The sequence below is a fragment of the Rhinatrema bivittatum genome, chromosome 5, assembly GCF_901001135.1.
Source record: "Rhinatrema bivittatum chromosome 5, aRhiBiv1.1, whole genome shotgun sequence".
NCBI classification, from domain to species: Eukaryota; Metazoa; Chordata; class Amphibia; order Gymnophiona; family Rhinatrematidae; genus Rhinatrema; species Rhinatrema bivittatum.
In genome coordinates this window covers 321,898,097-321,921,914 of record NC_042619.1, presented here as the reverse complement: position 1 = coordinate 321,921,914, position 23,818 = coordinate 321,898,097, and the positions used below count along the sequence as shown (strand labels likewise).

The window sequence follows — 23,818 nt, the reverse complement described above, 5'->3', positions numbered from 1 at the left end:
AATCTCATATTTGTGTACTTTTCATCACTCCAAATCACAAAATCTTCATTGATGTCTACTGTGCTGTTTGTACCTCTGACAGTGCATGTAAAACAGCCCCCTAAAACCTAGGCTACCACCAAATCCTCACCCCGAGTTACTAGTTTCCCCTCTTACAGTGGTATAAATAGTTTACTTATATGAACACCTTATAGAGTCTCTCTCTCTCCCTTTCCATGTGATGCATGTACTATTCTAGCAAAATGATGAATCTAGGTCTATAATTGAAGAAGGAAAATTAAAAATGTTTGTTTTTGGCAAATAGTGCTCACTATAATACACACAAATACTATAAACAAATAAGTGAACTGAGCACATACAGTTTGACTATGCATATCCTTATAAATTATAGTATATATGTTGTTCTTTTATTTGAAAGACAAAAGCCAGCAGTTCCAAAATGATGAATATGCTGTTGTTCAGCTTTAGCAGCATTGACCTGGGATAAATTTATTAATTTATTTACTTATTTTCTTTTGTTTGATTTAAAACTCACCTAACTATGAAAGGATGACAAATATAATATACACAATAAATCAAACAATTAAGAATATGTAAATCATAAAATGCAAAATACAAAGTTTAAAACAGGTTTCTATTCCAGAATTCAGAAACCAGGAAACGAGGTCAATAAACAACCATACAAAATATAGAATGAAAAATTGTAAATGCATATATTTCATGACTGATAATATGGTTTCAGGCTTGGTTCTCACTCTAACGTCTATGCTATGTGAAGTAGAGACCAAAATTGCAAACACAATAAATGGTTAAAAAAAAATTGTTCATGTTCTTATTCTAAACCATTGCTGCTTAGATATTAGATTACTCTGATATTACGAACACTGAATATGTCTATATCAAGGAAAGCAAAAAAAAAAAAAAAAAACCAGCTAGCAATGAATTAAATTTATAAAATATAGTAAACAAATTCTTAAAAGAAAGATTTATTTATTGCATTATTTCAAAAGTATAAAAAAGCAACTAATAATGTTTACAATGTGGCCAGGAAATATGTTATTTTCAAGTCATTTTCTTGAGATTTCTTCATTCAAATCCCAGAAATTTGCATACATTCTTGTAAACTACTATGAGGCCAATATTAAACCAGATGTATGGATAAAGTTAACCAGACTACTTTATGTCTGTATCCAGTCCAAATATGTGGGGCTGAATATTTGGTTTAAAAATAATTAGACAAAGTCATCCGGTTTATTTTATGCCTGCTATTTGGCTAACTAGAATTACCTAGGTAACTTTGGCTAGTCACAGGGCCGGCAGAAGCACTAGACGAACTAGGCGGGGGCCTAGGGCGCTAGGGTCCCAGAGGAAGGAGCCACGGCAGCAAGAGAGAAGAGGCAGCCGCTATGGCAGTGCCAGTGGCGGTCTCTTCTCTCTTTCTGCCAATGGACTAGTGACCCGTCCGTCCTCACCCGACCCGACCCGACTATCGGCTCGAGTCAAACTAGTTTGACTCGAGCCGGTAGAGGGCGGGCACAAGGCAGAAGTTCCATCTAGGGTGGCTAATACCCTTGCACCGGTCCTGACTGGCCAGCTCGGATTATCAGTACCAACTGGGCCAAAGTTTAATCGTGCCCTAGAAATGGCCACAAAGCTGCCTCATTTTGTCTGTCTAAATTCTGTGCAGCTTATGAATTCCCCAGCTGAAATTTAGCTGGTCAGCAGGAGGGGGAAGGGGGAGGAAGAGGAAGATTTTATTTATTTATTTATTATTTTTATATACCGACATTCGATCTCAGTTGAGATATCACACCGGTTTACAATCAGGTACTGTAGGTATTTCTCTATCCCCAGAGGGCTTACAATCTAAGTTTTTGTACTTGAGGCAATGGACGTTGCTGCCTAACTCAAAAACTTAGCATGAATATCAACCTTTATGCTGCTAGGGTACTAGAAATCATATCACATACTGCATTTGATTAGTGCAAGTCAGCTAAGATATCACAATTTACTTCACACAAACTGATCCTGATTAATCAAAGGTCTTTTCTATGGGCAGATAATAGGAGCAAACTTTGATCAATCAGGCCTACTGCATGTCATGAGTCAATCAGATATCAGGTTCTGGAATGTCATATGACCTCTCTCTAAACATGGAATAAGGTTTGCTGCATTTTCTGCTGCAATAATCTACCACATATTTTGGTTTCTTTTGTCATACTGCTCAAAATCTTTCTATGCTCTTTCATGAATTCAATCACAAAATTTTAATAGTTTCAGTTAAAACACAAGCAATGAGAAAGTGGAGGATAATGATCTGTTTAAAAAAAAAAAACCAAGAAGTCTGCTGCTGAAAATTTGAAAGCAGCACTTTTATATGCTATATTTCTTCTTTGCTTAAATAAATCAGTGCACAACAAGATATTTATAATAAATATTTAAGAACTATGGACCATAAAGAGTTTTCCCATAGAGAAAAATTATGTTTGAATAAGGCTCTATATAATTTTTCTTTTTGAGTTTTATTATTAAACAATAGATTCTTATTTCCTACTATTATTCCTTATCCATAATCATCAAGGTAAACAGCACGATTCATGAAGACAAAGATAAAAACACAGAACATGTGCAAGACACAGAAAGCTTGTTCGCAAATGCACAGTACATGAAAACAGGAAGTGGCAGGTAGCGCTTAGCACAAAAGGTGAGGTGTGACAGTGATCAGTAGGAGATGGGGTGGGGATCCAAAGAATGAGACAGCTGCTGCGCTGAGGAAGAGGAGGAGAGCTTGGACTGATGTTGAGGCAAAGCTCCATGGAACTATGGGGCCAGGATGAGATAGAAGAAGCTTGGCGGAGAGAGTGAAGGAATTTCAGGGGAAGAGTATGGAAAAGAAGATAAAAATGAGGAAGAATATTCCTGAGGAGACAAATAGGAAAGAAGAAGTACAAAGGGATGTAAAGCAAGGAATCTAAAGATATTTTCTGACAACTTGCCACATCTCCCTGGACTCGAACACATATCTTGAGTATGAAGGCAACAGCTAAACTGTACTTCAGAACTAAACCCAATCACCTAAAAAAGGAGGAAGCTATTGCTTAGCTGGTGAATGCATGAAACCAGGGCAGCTAAACTTAATTCATCAATTATTGGGCAGGATTATTTTATTCTATTGGCAAGATAGCTTAGCTTACAGGAAAAAAAACAAAAACTTGGTGCATCCAAGATTTCCCATTCATATCACTTTTTCTAATTCATTTCTTCCAAAAAGATGGAAAAATATCTAAATGTCATTTATAAAACTGTTATGGTATAACAAAGGGACTAGTGCCTGAAAATCAATCTATGATGTTGTCAGTGTTTGTTTCAAAGTAGCTGAACAACTATAAGGTAAGCCTCTAGAGTAGCTGCCACAAGCTAAGCTGCAAATGTCTCATCCTTTTGTGACAACATTTCCACGGGACAGCATGAATTACAACTCTCAGAAGTCAGTGTTCCCTTTATGAGAACAATGGTATTCATTTAAACCAATGTAACATACTGTACAATATTCTATGGGCATGCTCTGTGAAACAGATGCTTACTGCCCTTCGGGACTTATCCAGTACACTTGATCATCTGTGTTTTTTCTAAAGTAACAAAGAATTATTCCACATAAAAGCTGAAAGATCCCTTGAGTACTGCAAATCTTGTCTATTTCTCTATATGAAGGAAACATTTTCAAGTGTTTGATGGGTGAGGCATGAAGGAGAAAGAAATGAGCAACTGCGTTAACAGATAATGGAGATCCTGTTAGGTTAATGAGGTGAGCTGCTCCTTTGGTTCAATGGTAAAGCTTATACAGGCCGATACTAGAGATGTGAATCGTGTGATCGATCGTCTTAACGATCGATTTCGGCTGGGGGGGGGAGGGAATCTTATCGTCGCGGTTTTGTTTTTTAAAATATCGTGTAAATCGTAAATCGGGGGAGGGCGGGAAAACCGGCACACTAAAACATCCCTAAAACCTACCCCGACCCTTTAAAATAAATCCCCCACCCTCCCGAACCCCCCCAAAATGCCTTAAATTACCTGGGGTCCAGAGGGAGGGTCCCGGTGTGATCTTTTACTCTAGGACCTCCGGTGCGTTGAAGAAATGGCGCCGGCGCTACCTTTGCCCTGTCTTATGGCAGCAGGGCAAAGGTAGCGCCGGCGCCATTTTGTTTTTTTGTCCCCCGACATCAGGAGCGTAGGAGATCGCTCCCGGACCCCCGCTGGACCCCCAGGGACTTTTGGCCAGCTTGGGGGGGCCTCCTGACCCCCACAAGACTTGCCAAAAGTCTAGCGGGGGTCCGGGAACGACCTCCTAAACTCGAATCGTTTTGCCGTACAGCAAAATGGCGCTGACCATGCCATACGGTCAGGAGGCCCCCCCAAGCTGGCCAAAAGTCCCTGGGGGTCCAGCGGGGGTCCGGGAGCGATCTCCTGGATGCGTGACGTCGGGAGCTAGGAATCAAAATGGCGCCGGCGCTACCTTTGCCCTGTCACATGATAAGGGCAAAGGGCCACCGGCGCCATTTCTCTTCACAGCAGCCATGGGCAGAGAGCGGGACATCGCGCCGGGATCATCGCACCGGGACCCCAGATCATTTAAAACATTTTGGGGGGGGGGGGGTTCGGGAGGGTGGGGGTTTGTTTTAAAGGTTTGGGGTGGGTGTTAGGGTTTTTTTGGTGTGCCGGTTTTCCCACTCCCTATTTAACGATACAATACAAATGCCCCTGACGATAAATCATGGGCATTTGTATTGTATCGTGCACTCTAACGTTTTTGGACGATTTTAAAATTATCTGACGATAATTTTAATCGTTCAAAACGATTCACATCCCTAGCCGATACTATAAAAAATGCAGGAGAGTGGGCGCGCCGTGTTGAGTGCCCGCTCTCCCGATGCATGTCCAAGCACCTCTCCTGGGCTTGCGATTCTCTATTTAAATGAAAATCCGGGGTCGGCGCGCGCAAGGGGGTGCACATTTGTGCACCTTGCGCATGCCGAGCCCAGTGCGCGCTGCCCGATCCCTCTGGTCTCCCCCCACCTTCCCCTACCTAACCCACCCTCCCCAGCCCTATATACACCCCCCCTACCTTTATCGTGAAAGTTACGCCTGCCCCAGGCAGGCGTAACTCATGCGTGCCAATCGGCCACCGCTGCGCAATTCCCTGGTCCGGGAGTGATTTCGGAGGCCTTGGCCATGCCCCCGAAATGCCCCCAGGCCAGCACCACACCCCAACACGCCCCCCGGAATGCCCCGAATGCCACGCCACCCCCCGACACACCCCCTAGCAAAGCCCCGGGACTTACGCGCGTCCCGGGGCTTGCGCGCGCTGCCGAGCCTATGCAAAATAGGCTCAGCGCGTGCAGGGGGGTTTTGAAAGGGTCACGCACATCACTTATGCGCGTAACCCTTTTAAAATCTACCCCTATTTGTTGCAACAAAAAATATAAAATATTTGGGGGGGGGGGGGGATTGGACCTAGTAGATATTCAGTTTGTTTGAAATGAACTGAATTGAAAATGGTTATTTCTGGTTCACATTCCAAATTTGTTTCAAACAAATGCACAGCCCTTCCCTGTGTGAAGAATGGAAGATTCCAGTTACAAGTAAAAGAAGACTAACCTTTGGAAGAGCGGAAGTGTTTACTGGGTGCTGTAAAGCCTCTTGTTCCATGCACATTGATGGCAGCCACGCGGAACTGATACCATCTGCTGGGCCTGATGTCAGACAGTTGTACTCTCTCGTCTGTGGTCTGGTGGGAGAAATGGCACACTGATGACATCCAAATCTGAAGTGGCAGCCTTGGTATTTCATACATTAAGTGAGAGTCTAGCAAGTTTTCTCGTTGGTTACCTGTGATTCTCTTGGAATCAAAAAAAACTATTGCTCTAACTCTAGCTGGTCGATTTTAAAAACCCTATGTGTGCCAAAGCAAGTGACTCGGCCTGGCACGCATTACACGGATTTTGAGACCAGCGCAGGCATACACATAGCTCCTTACATGCCTAAAATGTTTTCTCACCAAAAGGGGAGGGGCATGGGTGTGGTCTGGGCACAGCATGGGCGGGACATGGACAGGCTGGGTCTATAGCATGAATCCAGTGCATAAGTATTTACGTGCAGAAGCACACGCTGGGGTCCCCAACCATGTAATTTTACTTCTGCTATGTATGGTGTGTAAGTCATGTACCAAAAAAAATACGCATTAGCAGCGTTTAAAGGGTCGGGGTAATGGTTTGAAAGGGAGGCAGGTTAGCTAGGGGGTTTAGGAAGTCTTTCCTTTACTGGAGTGAACTCGGAAAAAGGCCAATTGCATCGCTGGGTTTAGGAAGTCCTCTCCTTTACTGGCGTGAACTGGGAGTGAACTGGGAAAAAGGCCAATTGTGTCGCCAAATTCCCCCCACTTACGCACTCGAGATGGCCTTCGCATGCACACGCACGCATCAATATAAAATTGTGTGTGCATGTACACGTGCATAGCCAATTTCATAACAGGCGCACATATATGCGCATATGTTATCAAATCGGCTCTTCAATGTGTGCGGGTCTTAAATTTTACTTCTGTGTTTAGAGTAAAAAACATAGGAAGGACAATTTTCAGAAGACATTTAACTAAGCAAATATTAATAGGACTCTAAAAAATCAAAACCAACCAATCCATAGCTACAAGCATTCTAAATGAAACAGCATTTTGTCCAAAAATGGATCATATCACAGGATGAACCACAGTGTCATCACTGGAGTTATTTTTGTAAATTTTGTAAAGAACATTTTAATCCTTTTTATATCTTTTTTTTAATTATTGTTTTTGGTGCTCAAATACACCACTGGATCTGCTACCATGAACCACAGCAAAATATGTTTGTGCTTTCTGAAAATCACGCAACATTAAAGAATCAAGGGTACATTACATGCCATTTCCTAAAATGTATTCACAGAAAATGCCTTGAAAGTATAATTATATATAATAAAACTACAGGGAATCTGTACAGGGCAAACTACTGCAAAGGCCTAGATGTTGGCTCCAGCTAAAAGAATAATCCATGCCTGTGTACTGTCCATAGATATATGGAATATTTTTATAGTTTGTGCTTAAAGAATAAAATATTCATTAAGAAAGGCAGTGCATGCTCATCTTGCACAGCCGATGATATCTTGGGATTAGCGCGGGAAGGAGTAGGATTTGAAGGGGAAAAGGAGGGAGAGGGGAGAAAGGGCAGAAGAGGTATAGTAGGATATAGACAGGCTAGGGAGCTGGGTTAAGGGTCAAATGAGTGGGGGTTGGAATTGGGGTGTTGTGATTGGCAGCAGGTAAGGAGTGATGTGGCAGCAGATTGGCGCCATTCGAGTCGGAGAGGGGTGGCGAGAGGGTGCACGGGGCTCGCGATCCGGAGTGTGAGGAATTTAGGTGTACATATAAAATCAGTAACGATAAATATAATAGTATGAAACCATCCAGTCAACTCGCAGGTAGTCTGGGATATTGTCATTAGTAGCCCAATTGAACTGTTGTTGTTTAAGCGGTCACAGCATAGGCCCGTGCGTTTGGAAGGATCGGAATTCTTCCCTACATAGCGGCTCTTTTTCCCCATTATTATCCAGTTCCCATTGCAGGGAGGATAGGTATCATCGGTGGGACAGATGATGAGAAAGGGTAGGGAGAGAGGAGCAAATGCGGCCCTCCGTTTGGACAGTCCTTTGGCCAGCAGGCGAGGCAGAGTAATGGCAGGGTTCCATTTTGCAGGGCTGGCAGGTTCCCCTCCGGCAGCGCGGCCTAGCGAGTCGGGCGTTAATTTTTTCGATGCCAGTTCGGGGGAAAAGCAGGCCGGAGGCAGGATCGGCCGGAGGACCGGGATCGCAGCAGGCGGGGAGGATTTCATGCCTTTAGATCTGTCTGTGAATGCATCGGGTGGGGCATTCAGCTCCCCCGCCTAGATCATTTCTTGGGGAGGGTGTTCAGGGCATGGCTAGGAGGGCGGAGTTTCGTTAGGAACATAGAGGAGAGCGAGGTTTCTCAGCAGAACAGGAAAAAGGGTTAAGCATGAGGATTGGGAGGCACAAGGGAGTGAGAGGAAAAGTTCACAAGGAAGCAGGGGATATGGGGATGGGCGGCAGGCAGATATTTGTTTGCAGACACGGGGAGGGGAAGTTCCAGGAGCTGGAGTTGATCAGAGGGGGCCTGAGACAAACTGAGAGGTCGGGTGCTTAAAAGTGGTCCCTTGGTTGGGCGAGGAATGCGATCTCCTAAACAAGGCCCTCGTGCTGGCATGCGGCAGAGAGTGTTTACCATACCAGGGACGCGACTTGGGGGGAATTACATAAGGGATGAAGGTAGGTATATAGGAAAATATGTGGAGCAGGTGGCTTTGGCTGGCGAAGGGAGAGGGCACCATGGTTTTGGGGGATGGCCCACGTGGCAGAGGGAGATGGGGGCAGGTGAAGGGAAAAAAGGGGTCACTTGGGAGGTGGGAGGAAAGTGAGGGAAGGGGTGATGGGAGTCAGAGACATGAGATCGAAGTCTCAGGTCGGGATTTGGGTATGGGACAAAAAGGGTTTGGTGGCGAGGTTTCTGCGGCTTGTGCATATTGTCATGATTAGGCCCCTCTGCTCAGCACTCTGTGTGGGCTTTGCTGGGCTTCAGGAATCCCTCTCCGCTCATGTACCTCTGTCTATCCACTCATACAGCTCCGGCACACCGCTGCTATGGACTCTTCCCAGTCTCTAGTCAGAGTGCCAGGCCTAGTCCTGGCACTCCCAAACAGTACACAGAAAAAGGTCTTTATCACAAAATGGGCTTAATGTGGTCCTGTAGCCATTGTTACAGGGCTGCAGTCCTGTAACAATGCCTGGTTGCCCTTACAAGCCCCCAAGCCTAACCGCTTAGGTTCTCCTTAATAAGCCCAGAGTTAAACAGCTTTTAAAACCACAATTCCCTTCCAACCTTTCTCATACTTCCATTTACCAACACAGGATTTACCATCCCCCAACCTCCTGGTTATTCCACCTACATAGAGGAACAGCTGGAGCATTCCTCTCCCCAGCTTACCTCCATCTCCCCCTCCCTGACTCTGAGGCGCCGGGCTTTTGTGGCCAGCTCCACCACGGCGGCACGTCCTCTTCCTCAGCTTCCATTGACTCTGCTGAGTCATAGGGATCAGTCCCTATTTCCTCCACCTGTTCCTGCTCACTTTCCAGCCAGGGGTCAGGTGCCGGTTCAGGGAACCTGGGAAGTGTAGTCTCTCATCTTCACCTGGACCCCCTACTGTCTGGCAACTTTTGTACGGTCTGAAATAGGCCCCCTGCTGGCTGGATGCAGGGCACAGTTGTTTGTCTCTATCTTTCATTGGGAGAGTGGGTTGGTGCCCCTCTCCCGGGCAACTTTTGTACGGTCTGAAATAGGCCCCTGCTGTCTGGCTCTGGTATTACCTGCCGCCTTATGGTGTCTTGTCAGTTCCTGCTCTCGGCAGTGCTGCACTACATCACAATATGTATTCACAGATGAGGAAGATATTGCAGCACCATCCACTTCATAGCACAAAGCTTGGAGAAATAGGGCCCAGCTGGGTATGCCAGAGAGGAGCAGGGTTGCTGGCACGTCAGGCAGTGGAGGCCAGGTGGTTTCAGGAGGACAGCTGGGAGAGAGTGGGGGCACAGGTGAGTTGCAAGGATCAATGGAAAGACAGGAGGGGCGAGGAGCCCACAGGAGGAAGAGAAGACAGAGGTCAGCAGGGAGTAGTTCAAGCTTGTCATCGACTTCCACATCATCTTCCTGTGAGTCGGAGAGTAAAAGGATTCAAGGGGGGGAAGGGCCACGACAGGATATGGGTCATCCGGCATTGGCTTCTTTGACAGAGCTATGGGAAGGGATCCCACATAAATTAAGGAGGAAAATTTGTAAAAGAAAATATATTAATATTTTCCGGTTGCTGGAAGGTAGAAGAGGGGGCAAGAGTGATAGAAAGAAAAGTAGGAAGCAGAGAAAAAAGGCTACAAAAGGGCTTAAGGTGTCTAAGAATATCAACTGGGTACGACGTTTTTTCCGCTTGGCTAGTGTGGTGGGTCACTTCCAGCCTGATCAGTACGGTGCATTGCTGGCATACAGAGATAGCATATTAGGGGCGTTTAGGGACTATGAAAGTTGGGCCTGGCTCAATTATGATGAAAAACGTTTAGGGGCAAGATGGCAGAGAACTGATTTATGTCTTGGGGGGAATCAAGATATTAATTTGTGGTTAACCCAAATGACAAATAAGAGTGTGGGAAATCTGAAACGCAGCACGGGTGGGGTTTCGGCAGTGGGAGGGGCCAGTTCCAATGGAGGAAGAGGGGCAACTATTCCTTTCGTGCTAGCGGGACAGTGGGAAAAGGGACGGCGAGCGGGGAGGGTGTGACAGGGAGTGGGGACGTCTGTTGGAGATTTAATAAAGTCACGTGCCTTTTCCCAGATTACAAGTTTCGGCACGCCTGTGCTAACTGCAATGGAGCTCACCCATCTTCCAAGTACACTCAAGGAGGTAACACAGCGGTTAAAAGTGGAAAGTCGTGAATAGTTGAGGTCAGCGAGATCGCTGGTGAAGTTTGCAGTTCTGACTACATGGCTGCAAACTTATCCGAATCACAAGGCGGCGCAGTTGCTTTTTTGGGGTTTAAAGGAGGGTTTTCAGATTCCGTAAGAAGGTCTTGGGGGTGGTGAGGAGATCCAGAATGCCAAATTCGTGGGTCAATTGGAGGAGGTGGTGCGTAAAAAATTAGATTTGGATTTGCGATTAGGGAGGATTGCGAGCCCATTCAAGGTGCCTCCATACGACCGATGCATCTGTTTCCTTTGGCGGTTATTCAGAATAAAGCAGTTGGGAAGTACAGGTTGATCCTTTATTTGTCTTTTCCAAAAGGAGCATCAGTGAATGAGTACATTCCAAAAGAAAAATGTATGGTTCGTTATGCTTCATTTGATGCAGCTCTGGCATTGGTACGGCAAGCGGGGCGGAGGGCCTTGATGGCAAAGGCCGATATTGAATCAGCTTTTAGATTGTTACCAAGTCACCCGAGCAGTTTGCATTTATTAGGATTTTATTTTGACTGGGGTTATTTCGTTGATAGGTGTTTGCCAATGGGATGCGCCATATCTTGCGCATACTTTGAAGCATTTAGTTCCTTCCTGCAGTGGGTAATAGAAGGGTACACTGGATGTCAGCAAATGTTATATTACCTGGATGATTTTTTGTTTGTGAGAGAGAGCTAGACTGAATTGTGTCGAGAGCAGTTAAAAGGGTTTTTGGAGATGGCGAAACAGTTGGGGGTCCCAATAACGGAGGACAAGATGGAAGGTCCGGCTACTAAATTGACATTCTTGGGAATTGAATTGGACTTGGATACGATGATTTCCCAATTGTCGGATGACAAGGTGGTGAAATTGTGGGAGTTGGTAGGTGAGAATAGGAGTGCAAGGAAAGTGACTAAAGAAAATGCAATCGTTGATAGGTCACTGAATTTCATATGTCGTGTCATACTGATGGGGAGGGCATTCATTCGACGATTGTCATCAGCTACTATGGGTATCAAGGTGAGTCATAATCACATACGGGTGACTCAATCCATTTGGGAAGAGCTAGGGGTGTGGGAAGTCTTTTTGCAGTCCTTTAATAGGGTGCGGGTGATCCCAGAATTGGAAGTAGGGAATTGGGAGATAGAGTTGTTCTCAGATGCGGCGGGGGAGCAGGGTTTGGAGTTTTCTTTAAGGGGATGTGGTGTGCTCAACCATAGCCAAGGGATCGGGTGGACAAGGGTTTGATGAAAAATGTCACTTTTTGGAGTTATTCCCTGTAGTAGTAGCAGTAGCGATATGGAAAGAGCTCTTAGCCAACCAGAGAGTGGTATTTTGGTGTGACAATCTAGGGGTGGTTCAGGTAATTAATAATTTGACAGTGCGGTGTCCACAGGTCCCCAGGTTGCTTCGAGCATTAGTAGCGCAATGTTTAAGTAGCAATGTAAGCATTAGGGCCAAGCATGTACCGGGACAGCAGAACCTCATAGCTGATGCTTTGTCTCGTTTCCAATGGAAGGTTTTTCGGGATTTGGCACCGCATGCAAAGGAGTCACCAGAGAAGTTCCCGGAAGACTTGTGGACTCTTGGACAGACGAGGAATAGAGTTTGATATGGCGGTTTGTGGCGCCAGCTACATGGGCAGCTTATACAACAGGCAGGGCAACAGTGTCTCATTTTTTGTGGTCCGACGGTTAGCTTTTGGGGCCAGTGCAAAAGAGAGTTTAGTGCATTATATTTTAAGAGCCCGGCGATTAGGATATTCGGCAGGATTGGTACGAACTCAGCTAGCGGGATTTGCCTTTTTCCAGAAGTTGCAGGGATGGGCTAACCCGCTGGGTAGTTTCCTAAAGGGGTGGCAGAGGGACAGGAATGGCAAGGGAGATTTACAAAGACCAATAAAATATTTGGATTTTATTCAGTTAACAATTCACTTGTTGGCGGTATGCTGGTCTGACTATGAGGTGCTGTTGTTCAGCAATCAGCACAGCTTTTTCATTGGCTTTTTTTGGGGCCATGAGAATCAGAGAGTTGGTAGGAGTGTCCGGGCTCCTGGTCCGGAATGTCAAGTTGGACGCGGCAGGGGTTGAGCTCTTTTTACAGGAATCTAAAACGGACCAAAAAAGGAAAGGGCAGATCATCACGCTCCTGCCAGTGGCGAATGTGGAGGTATGTCCAGTGTGGTTAACCAAACTATTTATGAGGGTTAGACCACCATTACAAGTCCATTTTTAATTCATGAGAACAGAAAGCCGTTAACTAGGTTTCAATTCACGAGGGTATTGCACATAGTGGTTAGACAACTGGGGTGGAATGAGAAGCTTTTCGAATTGGGGCAGCCATGTCATCAGCAGAAGGGGGAATATTGAGAGCTGGTATTCAAGCGATAGGTCGATGAAAATCTAATGCCTTCCTGACATATATCAGACAATAAAAAAAAAAAATTAAGAGGGGGGTCGTAGAAGGATCTGGTTTTTAAGAGGGAGATTCCAGGGGGTATTGGGAGTTGGGTGGGAGGGGGGAAAGGGGGTACGAGGAATGCTTAATGATACCGTTTTTGTTTCAGAGATAATCAGGGTGGTGCGCAGAACAGGGTGCTTCTGGATTGTGGGCCACTCGTTCATCCACAGGGCGCAGCGGCAAGCAGTGAGGCGGCCATATTTATTTATAGGTCATTCGGGTTTGCCATCACAATGGTTTACAAAAGTGTTAGCAGGTTAACATATGGGGAACACTTGGATCTGGACCAGAGGCAGTGAAGTGTGTCCTGGTTCAGCAAGAGGGGCATGATGTGGGACGAACTCTTGCCATTCCTGTGAGAACGAGCGGAACTGTGGGGCGTGCCGGATGGCTTGCTCATTCATCTTGGGGGAATTGATAACTTGTAACAAAAAGGACCTTTCACAAATATGGATCCGATGGCCAAGGGTGCTGCTGGGATGGTCCAATATCATTGTCAGGCTTAAATGTAAATCCGAAGTGTTATGGAAAGCAGGGGTTATGAAAATGAATCGGAAGTTGGGTAAATGGGTTTTTGGGTGAGACATAGATGGGCATGTGGGGTGGAGGATGGTTTATTTCAGGGAGACGGGGTACATCTGTCGGACATTGGTATTGATTTATTTAATAATTCTATTCAAGATAGTTTGGAAGTGGTGCTGTTTAGAAGATTTGAGGCTGCAGTGGGAGAAACAAGAACTGGGTAAACAGTTCTTGTATGTGGCAGTATAATCTGAGCCCTAGTTACTATGAAAGAATTTGTAAGGTTCAAAAGGGGAGGGCATGGAGAGGGGGGCAAATTGTACAGTTGGGGGGGGGGGGGCTGCTGCACAAGAAGGCCTGCAAGCTTGGGCTATAGCTCAGGGCCAGGGCTTGCCCTCGCTGGTGTGAGGCGGGGCAATGGAGGGGGGAGGGTGGCAGTGCTTTACCTATGGGACAAGGGGTAGAGATGGAAAAGGGAGGAGGGGGAAGATAAGGGGGGAGGGGGAGTTGGTGGTTACATGTTATAAGTTTACTATTGTTTGTAAGGGGCTCGGGTTTATGGATTAAACTGCGGCCTATGTTAAATGCCAAAAAGTAGTACGTATTTTATTGGGGGGGACGGGGGGGGGGGGGGAGGATGAGCAAGCTGAGCGCAGGTCTAATCTCCCTGAGTTATGATTGTATTTTCTTGACTGTCCTGTGCTACATGAGCTAATGACAGCATTACCATCAGTTTCCAAAAATGGTCTTCTCTCCCTGTCACTAATCAGTGACAAGTTATGTGCAGCCAAATTCACAGATTTGTAGACATCTAACACAGTGTGAATGTTTCTGCTATTGTCCCTGTAATTGGGCTAAAAGCACCATCTCATTTCACACAGACTTCCTTTTTAGGTCCCTTCCAGACTCAGCTGAATTTGAACAAATGCCCTAGATGTGAAAGGTTCCATAATGCTATTATAAGTCCTTTGAGTTATCCAGTCTCTTCCAGAAATAGTAATTGTGCCAATGAGTGATTGTACTTTTTTAAAAAGTCAGCATTTTAATAAGTCAGATTGTGCCATTGCTTGTAGAGGGAAAGGTTCTTATGCAAAAGGAGAGACTATTTGGGCTGAGAAGGATGTCACAAAATATTTTTAGAAAGTTTTGGCATATTTGATAATGTGCTGCATTTTCCTAATTCTCCTTCACCTGAAATATTTCCTGGGTTTGTGGACATTAAGAGCTTGACAAGTTAGTGTTGATTGTATTTACAGAATGAATGTGTTAGATAAACACAGATGGACTGAATTCTATAACCCAGCTGCAGCTCAATACTCGGTATTCATGATTTCAGGAACATATTGGAAAGTGTTACAAAGTTACAAGTCAAAGCCAAACAACAAAACAAAATGGACAGTCAGGCAATAAGATACCCTTGTGTGCAGAACCTTTGGTCTCCCACTAGCTGGCCCTAGAACCTTGCCTAGTAGGTAACAGCTAGGAGGGACAGACCATGCCTTGCAGCACCTCCCCCTGAGGATGCCTGCAATGGTTCAGTCCTTGTCCAGAAGAGGGAGCTTCGGAGCCTTAGGGTCAGATTTTTAAACTTATGCGCCTCAGGCAGGCGTAACTTGCGCACGCCGGCTCGCCATCCCCCGGCACAGGCCGCTGTGCTGGAGGACTCGGGACCGCCCCCCCGGACCACCCCCGAACCTTCGCCACGCCCCTGGACTGCCCCCTGACCCCCGGACCCGCCCCCATGTCTATCCCTTTCTGAGAGGACTTTAGTAAGAAGATTTTCTAAATTTGTTTGTGCCTGGGTGTAATCCTGTTCCTGCTGGTGAGGGAACCCCTGTAACAGAAGGACCTGAGGGAGAAGACCTGGTTATTCCTTTCCATCCAGTGAGAGGATTTCGGTGACTTCTCACCCAGAGGTGGTTTGTATTTTTGAGAGTTACGTTTTAGTGAGGTTTTTTTGTACCACGCCTCCTCTCTGTTTGGCTGGGTTGTAAAAGTCCTTCTGGTATCCAAAAAAGGACTTTTTCCCCCTAAGAGGTCAAAACTACAGAAAGAGTCCAGAGGAGGAGAGTTTGAAAATCTAATTGGAGACCCCCAACCAGATCTCCATGCTGGGGAATGCAGGACACAAGCTGGCAACATCTAGGAATCTGTTGGACTGCAGGTATGAGGCATTTTTCAGGATTTAGTGGACTCCCCTCAATAGGATTTCCCTTCCCAGCTGGGACCCTTCCCCTCAGACAAGAAAAGGGAATGAGCTGCTCCCAGAGAGTCGTGCTAAGGACACCTGCACAGAGTGAAGAAGAGAAAGCTCCCTATAGACCAGGTATGAAGTAAGACAAGTAACCCAATGATTGGACATTTATTTAATTTCTGTAAATCGAAGTAAAGTTTCTTTTGAACTCTGACATCATGTCCTGCCTATTTCTAGCATTACCAAAGGGGACAGTAACTCACCTCAGAGAGAATTCCCGTTCACCGCCTGGGCCTAAAAGATTAAGCCTTTCCCTCATAGAAAGAATCCATTCCTTGGGACTTATCAACACTGGGGAAGTGGCAAGAGGAGATAGCCCCAAAAGATTTCCATAAAATCCAAAAAAAGGGTTATACTTATTAGATGATTCTAATTATATTTGCAATATTTCTGGTTGCCGCATCTCAAAAAAGATATAATTGTGATGGAGAAGGTACAGAGAAGGGCTACCAAAATGATAAGGGGAATGGAACAGCTCCCCTATGAGGAAAGACTAAAGAGGTTAGGACTTTTCAGCTTGGAGAAGAGACGGCTGAGGGGGGATATGATTGAGATGTTTAAAATTATGAGAGGTCTAGAACGGGTAGATGTGAATCGGTTATTTACTCTTTCGGATAATAGACTAGGGGGCACTCCATGAAGTTAGTATGGGGCACATTTAAAACTAATCGGAGAAAGTTTTTTTTTACTCAACGCACAATTAAACTCTGGAATTTGTTGCCAGAGGATGTGGTTAGTGCAGTTAGTATAGCTGTGTTTAAAAAAGGATTGGATAAGTTCTTGGAGGAGAAGTCCATTACCTGCTATTAAGTTCACTTAGAGAATAGTCACTGCCATTAGCAATGGTAACATGGAATAGACTTAGTTTTTGGGTACTTGCCAGGTTCTTATGGCCTGGATTGGCCACTGTTGGAAACAGGATGCTGGGCTTGATGGACCCTTGGTCTGACCCAGTATGGCATTTTCTTATGTTCTTATGTTCTTATTTCAATATGGATTTTTTTTTTCCACTGATTATTGACACAATGAAGTCAATATTCAGTGAGCCAGGTCTGATTAACTTTATCAAAATTTATCTAAATATTCAGAGGCTCTTATCCAGGTAAAACTGCCACTGAATATACTTGGACAAAGTTACAAAGCTATAAAGTCAAGATAGTCAAATGTCTGGTGAACAGCAAAATTATCGACCAATGTAACATTTGAGAGGTACCGATTCCCCTCACCACTATCCCACTTCCAAGATAATGTAGCGGGTCGAGGGGGGCCAATCCCCCATCCCCTTTCTTAAAAAATGTTGTGTGCCAAATACTACCCCCCCCCCCCCCGAATCCCTAAGCCTCCAAAAGTGTGTCTAAATGCCAGTGAGAGGAAGGGAGGATCTTTCTTCCGTTCACTGGTTGCCTATTAAGTGCTGGTGCAGCCGACAGCTCCTGGCACTTAATATCATTACTTCACTGCACTCCAGGGTGAATAAGCCAGTCCCCATTGAGATTGTCTGGGGTATAAGGAAATGTGCCTAATATAGTATTGAACATCCAATTTGTTTCTGGCAATATTATATTTGCAATATTTCAACAGAATTCTTCAGACCATCTCTCTTGAAAATTGCTCATGCTTAACTAAGGATCCATTGCTGGATTTAAGGATACTTCTTATAATTGTTAGGTCTATTAACAATGACGCATACGGGGGATGTTTTGTTCATTAGTGAATCGTGGCATAAAGAAGAGGACACTCTCCACATGGTTCTTCTATTTTTCATCAAGGGAGATGCAAAGAATGTGAGGGAGGGGTGGCAGTGGGTTTTCAAACCTCAATATGTACAGAGGGAGGATAACTTTCAAACAAATGCGTGTGGTGGCATAAGCGCTAGCAGATTTACACTAGTATTTATAACCCACACATATGATACATGATATATGCATATTTTATAAAATACGTGTCTCTCTACCCCATGCATATAAAGGCTTCTTCGCAAATACGTGCAATGCATTCAAAGGACATATATCAATGCATTGAATGCACCTACTTTTCTTACTTATTTTAAAAATATATGTGTGCACAATTAAAGCACAAAAATAAAGATTTACGTATAGCAAGATTTCCACGTGTAAGTCGATGTATTTTTAAAACATATGCACATCAAGGAAATTACCAATTTTTCCAGTTAGTCCACCAGTTAGTCCTTCTCCAGGTCACTGAAACTACACCCAAACCTCTCACCCAACCAGCACCACACAATAAAACATATTTAATATCACTTAAGCAAGATAATTGGGAGGTGTAAAATTGTGTGAGTAAGCTGGCAAATCTACATGTATGTCTTTTAAAAGAGAAACTTACATGCGTAAATGATGGCCCCGCCTCAGAATGCCCTCAGACCACACCCTTTTTTGTGTGTGTATAGGTGTGTGTGAAAGTGAAAATACATGTGCATTTTTTACATTTATGAAACATGGAATATACGAGTAAAGGCTACTTATGTCCGTATATGCTAATTATTGCTTGTGTAATGTTTAGAAAAGTCACCCCTAAAGAAGGTAAGTTTCAAAAGATTTAATATGCTTAAATGGACTTTTGAAAATTGCTGTGATTAATTCTACTTTTATGCATGTAAATCCTTTTGAAAATTACCTCTTGTGTTTGCTGTGAATATTTTGGAAGTTTGTACCTGATATACCAAAATTAATCTTCTGCTTGGTTATCATGCCCTCTCCTCCCAGTCTGCCACATTAGCAGTAGACTTTTTGATTGTATTGGATGATTTTAGTTTGCATGCTGAGGACCCTGTGCCCTGAAATGCTCTTTTTTTTAATAGAAACTATGTCTGCATATAAGAGGTAATTTTAAAAGAGTTACGCACATAAATGTAACATACTATCAGCAATTTTAAAAGCCATTTACATGCATAAAGAGAACTTACATGTGAATATCCTATGGATAATCCAGGTATTTAATGTTGCAATTTCCAAAAGCCCGTTTACAAGGGTAAAGTGCATTTACGCATGTAAAACCCAATTTTATGCATGTAAATGCCTTTTAACATCAGTACCTAAGGTTTTCCCAATTGGTGAGGGGTCCACCCCATGAACAGGGCCATACTTTGGATATTATCCACCAGACAATCACTAACGGCCCTCCACTCTCACCCGGCCTTTGGCATTTATCTTCATGAACTACGGACTCTGACACCTCCAGGTTAAAGCACCTTCAAGCTTTAACCCTATCTCACTATCGTGTATTTTATAATTATTACCTGCCTTTTATCTTCTTTCCAGCTTATGTTAAGCTTCCAAGTTCTCGATTCCCATTGATTGTAACTTTGACTTATTCCTATCTATTGTTATCTTTTGTTTACCTGAATTGTTCCTTCAGTTATACCCTCTGTTAAATGTAAACCGATCCGATATGGTTATTTACTATGAAGGTCGGTATAAAAAACTGTTAAATAAATTATTTTTGTTTCTTTGGATTTTAAGTGGCAAAGTAGTCTAGAAAATCTTTAAATTAACCTGGTAGCTTGAAATGACCATTATTTGGTGCAGTTTATATTAATTTCAAATAAATTGAAACAAGCAATTGAGCCTGCTTACAGTTTCTAGGGTTCCCGTCCTGTCCAAAGTGGCTGAAACAGCAGTATAGAAGTCAACTTTAGAAACATCTAATGGATGGAGCCCTTTTGGACCCTTATCAATTATAATTTATATACATTAAAGAATGGAAACCTTGCTGTTATCTCTCATGGATAAACTTATTTGTGCTAGGGATGAGGGTTCTTCCACCATGTTGATTCTATTGGATTTTTCCATCAGATCTTTTTGAATAGGTTGACAGAATCTGGCATGGAGGGTATGACCCTAGATTGGTTTTCTTCATCTCTTATGGATCATGTCCAATAAGTACTTTATGGATTCTCTATTTCTGAGCCATTTTCTTTAACATCTGGTGTCCATCAGTAGCCTATTCTATCTCCTGTTTTGTTTAAAATCTTTGTGAGATCTCTGGGAGATTCGATTAGGACATTTGGAGTAAACTCATATTTATGCTAATGAGCTGTGCACTATGCTTCCAACACAACTTTTGGGTTCGGTGGCTTGTCCACTAGGGATGTGAATCGTTTTAGGACGATTAAAATTATCATCCGATAATTTTAATATCGTCTTAAACCGTTATGGAACACAATACAATAGAGATTCTAACGATTTATCGTTATAAATCGTTAGAATCGTGAGCCGGCACACTAAAACCCCCTAAAACCCACCCCCGACCCTTTAAATTAAATCCCCCACCCTCCCGAACCCCCCCCAAATGACTTAAATAACCTGCGGGTCCAGCGGCGGTCCGGAACGGCAGCGGTCCGGAACGGGCTCCTGCTCCTGAATCTTGTTGTCTTCAGCCGGCGCCATTTTCCAAAATGGCGCCGAAAAATGGCGGCGGCCATAGACGAACACGATTGGACGGCAGGAGGTCCTTCCGGACCCCCGCTGGACTTTTGGCAAGTCTCGTGGGGGTCAGGAGGCCCCCCACAAGCTGGCCAAAAGTTCCTGGAGGTCCAGCGGGGGTCAGGGAGCGATTTCCCGCCGCGAATCGTTTTCGTACGGAAAATGGCGCCGGCAGGAGATCGACTGCAGGAGGTTGTTCAGCGAGGCGCCGGAACCCTCGCTGAACGACCTCCTGCAGTCGATCTCCTGCCGGCGCCATTTTCCGTTCGAAAACGATTCGCGGCGGGAAATCGCTCCCTGACCCCCGCTGGACCTCCAGGAACTTTTGGCCAGCTTGTGGGGGGCCTCCTGACCCCCACGAGACTTGCCAAAAGTCCAGCGGGGGTCCGGAAGGACCTCCTGCCGTCCAATCGTGTTCGTCTATGGCCGCCGCCATTTTTCGGCGCCATTTTGGAAAATGGCGCCGGCTGAAGACAACAAGATTCAGGAGCAGGAGCCCGTTCCGGACCGCTGCCGTTCCGGACCGCCGCTGGACCCGCAGGTTATTTAAGTCATTTGGGGGGGGTTCGGGAGGGTGGGGGATTTAATTTAAAGGGTCGGGGGTGGGTTTTAGGGGGTTTTAATGTGCCGGTTTTGCGATTTTTAGATTTTTAGATTTTTCACGATTTTTCACGATATTTTACCCCCCCAAACGGCAACAATACGATTCCCTCCCCCTCCCAGCCGAAATCGATCGTTAAGACGATCGAGGACACGATTCACATCCCTATTGTCCACTGCTGTTGCATCTCTCTCTCCTCACTGAACTGCTCTTCTCAGCCACAATCTGGCCAACTGTTCAACATTGGGAGGTGGGAAAATAGACAATTCATTGCCCCTCCTGCTGTTCAACCTCTGAGTTCTCCCAAACTAGAACACCCCCCCCCCCCTTTCTACCAAGTGCTCCATACTGCCAAGGTGAGGGACCTAGCTTCAGCTCCCAGATTAGATCCTCCACCTCCCAGGTCATTGAGGGCTGGGACTGCTGCAAGAAGCAATGCCTATATCCCCTGGGGTAGCAGGGGAAGCAGGGGACTATCATTATACATTATAAAGGAGAAAAATCCATGAGTCATTGAAAACGAAGGCTCATGTCACAAGAGTGCAATCCTGGTTCCAACTGAGAAGCCATGAACAGAGCCTAGTAAGATGGGGGACTATAAATGCTAAAATAAATAAATAAATAGAAGCCCAAAGTAGCAGAAGGAAACAGAGGTAAGAAAATAAAGCTAGTACAATATTACTAGGAGTGTTAGCATACTAATTATCTTTAACCTACTGTTGAAATCTGATGCATTTTTACAAAGAGATAAACATAAGTTTGGATAAATAGATCTATGGAAAAATATAAATTCCAAATCTGGATAGAATTTTGTTTTGAGAGTTCAGGATGACTTACAAATGTGGGTACAGTCCATAGGTATCTGCCTCAGAGGGCTGACATTTTTGTACCCAAAGTAATGGAGAACAAAGTGACTCTTTCAAGGTTACAAGGTGCATCAGCAGAGGAAGTGAAGTTTGAATCCTGATTTCCTGGGTTCTGAGCCCACTGCCCTAAGCACGGATACTCCTCCACTCCTAAGCTGAAGTTTTTACTTAGAAAAATTCAGAGGATATTTTAGAATGAGGGAGGGTCATTTCTGAGTATCTTATGTGCAAAAGGTACACCAGTTTTCAATCGGTCCGATAAAGTTAAATTTGCGGGACAGCCAGCGCTCCGAGGCGATCACCTGCTCTCCAAAAGCGCACCCAGGCCACTCTCCTGGACACGCGATCGAGTATGCAAATGAGGCGTCCCTAGCGCCTCCTTTTTGACAGGAGCGGCGGCTGTCAGCGGGTTTGACAGCTGACGCTCAATTTTACCGGCATCTGTTCTCAAACCCGCTGACAGCCACGGGTTCGGAAAATGGACACCGACATAACTGAGCATCCGTCTTCTGACCCGCGGGCCGCTGGCCAATTTAATTTTTTAATTTTTTTTAATTTTTTTTTTTTTTTTTAATTTTGGGGCTTCCGACTTAATATTGCCATGATATTAAGTCGGAGGGTGTACAGAAAAGCAGGGTTTTTTTGCTTTTCTGTACACTTTCCCGGTGCCGGCAGAAATTAACGCCAGCCTTTGGGCAGGCGTTAATTTATGAAAGTAAAATGTGTGGCTTGGCTGCACATTTTACTTTCTGTATCGCGTGGGAATAACTAATAGGGCCATCAACATGCATTTGCATGTTGCGGGCGCTATGAGTTTCTGGGGGGTTGGCCGTGCGTTTTCGACGTGCTGTATAAGGGGTAAAAATAAAAATAGTATGTCGAAAACGCACGGCCAACCCCCCCCCCCCCCCCGAAACTCATAGCGCCCTATTAGTTATTCCCGTGCTATTTTTACCCCTTACTGTATTTTGTTTTGAGAGTTCAGGATGACTTACAAATGTGGGTACAGTCCATAGGTATCTGCCTCAGAGGGCTGACATTTTTGTACCTAAAGCAATGGAGAGCAGTGACTCTTTCAAGGTTACAAGGTGCATCAGTAGAGGAAGTGGTTTGAATCCTGATTTCCTGGGTTCTGAGCCCACTGCCCTAACCACGGATACTCCTCCACTCCTAAGCTGAGGGGTAAAAATAGCATGTCGAAAACGCGCGGCCAAACGCTCCGGCGGAGCGCACTATACTGTATCAGCCTGAAAGAGAGCTTATGTAAATAAGTTCACCTTTAAAGTTAACTGAAAACTAGCACAAAGTTACACCTGGTCTTTGTATGGCGTAACTTGTATGTATTAATTTACGTGTACTTCTTAAAATCAAAATAGGGATGGTAACTTTTAAACCTATTCATCGACCCGCACACATATGGGTGTATATGTGCACATTTTATCAAACTAATCGTGTGCACATGTGCACGCAATTTTAATTGGATGTGCACTTATGCTTGCAAATGCTGCTCTACCGCGCAAGTGCGGGTATTTTTAGAGACACGTGCCAGTTTTCCCAGGTAAGGAATAGGACTTGCAAAGCTCCCTAGTTTAATAGCCTTCCTTCTCCCCTGTTGCCCTGCTGATTTGTCCATTTATCTTTTATAACTTGCATAGCGGAAGTAAAGTTACATGGCAGAGGACCCCGACGTGCACCTGTGCAAGTAAGTATTTACATGCTAATTTCAAGTTAAAATCCAGGAGTGCCCATGCCCCGCCCAGAGCATGCCCAAGCCCCGCCCCTTTTTTTGAACTTTTCATTTGTGCACGTAGCAGCAAGTATGCAAGTATCCAGTCAGCTTTTAAAATCCACCCCGTACGTGCCAGCCCGACTCTTGCGTATATGTCCCAGTTTTGGCAAGCGCTGGGCTTTCAAAATTCACCTTTAGATGTATAAATCCAAACTCCACCCAAGAACACTTCATTTCTGTGCACGTTTAATGCACAAAATTGAGTTGCGTAATTACTTTTCTGTACACAAACCCAGGGCAATTTTATAACAAGTCATTTACATGCATAAACCTATATTTTGTGTGCACAAATAGCTTTGAAAATT

The 23,818-nt window shown here is 44.6% G+C and overlaps 1 protein-coding gene across 1 annotated transcript in view; it reads right to left on the bottom strand.

The window, feature by feature from the left end:
- The window catches only part of ANOS1 (anosmin 1), a 464,829-nt gene that overhangs the window by 148,152 nt on the left and 292,859 nt on the right, over nucleotides 1-23,818 (bottom strand). Inside the window, exon 6 of the mRNA XM_029604378.1 lies at nucleotides 5,656-5,785. Within this exon, the coding sequence (XP_029460238.1) occupies nucleotides 5,656-5,785 (130 nt within the window). The remainder of the gene's footprint in view (nucleotides 1-5,655; nucleotides 5,786-23,818) is intronic.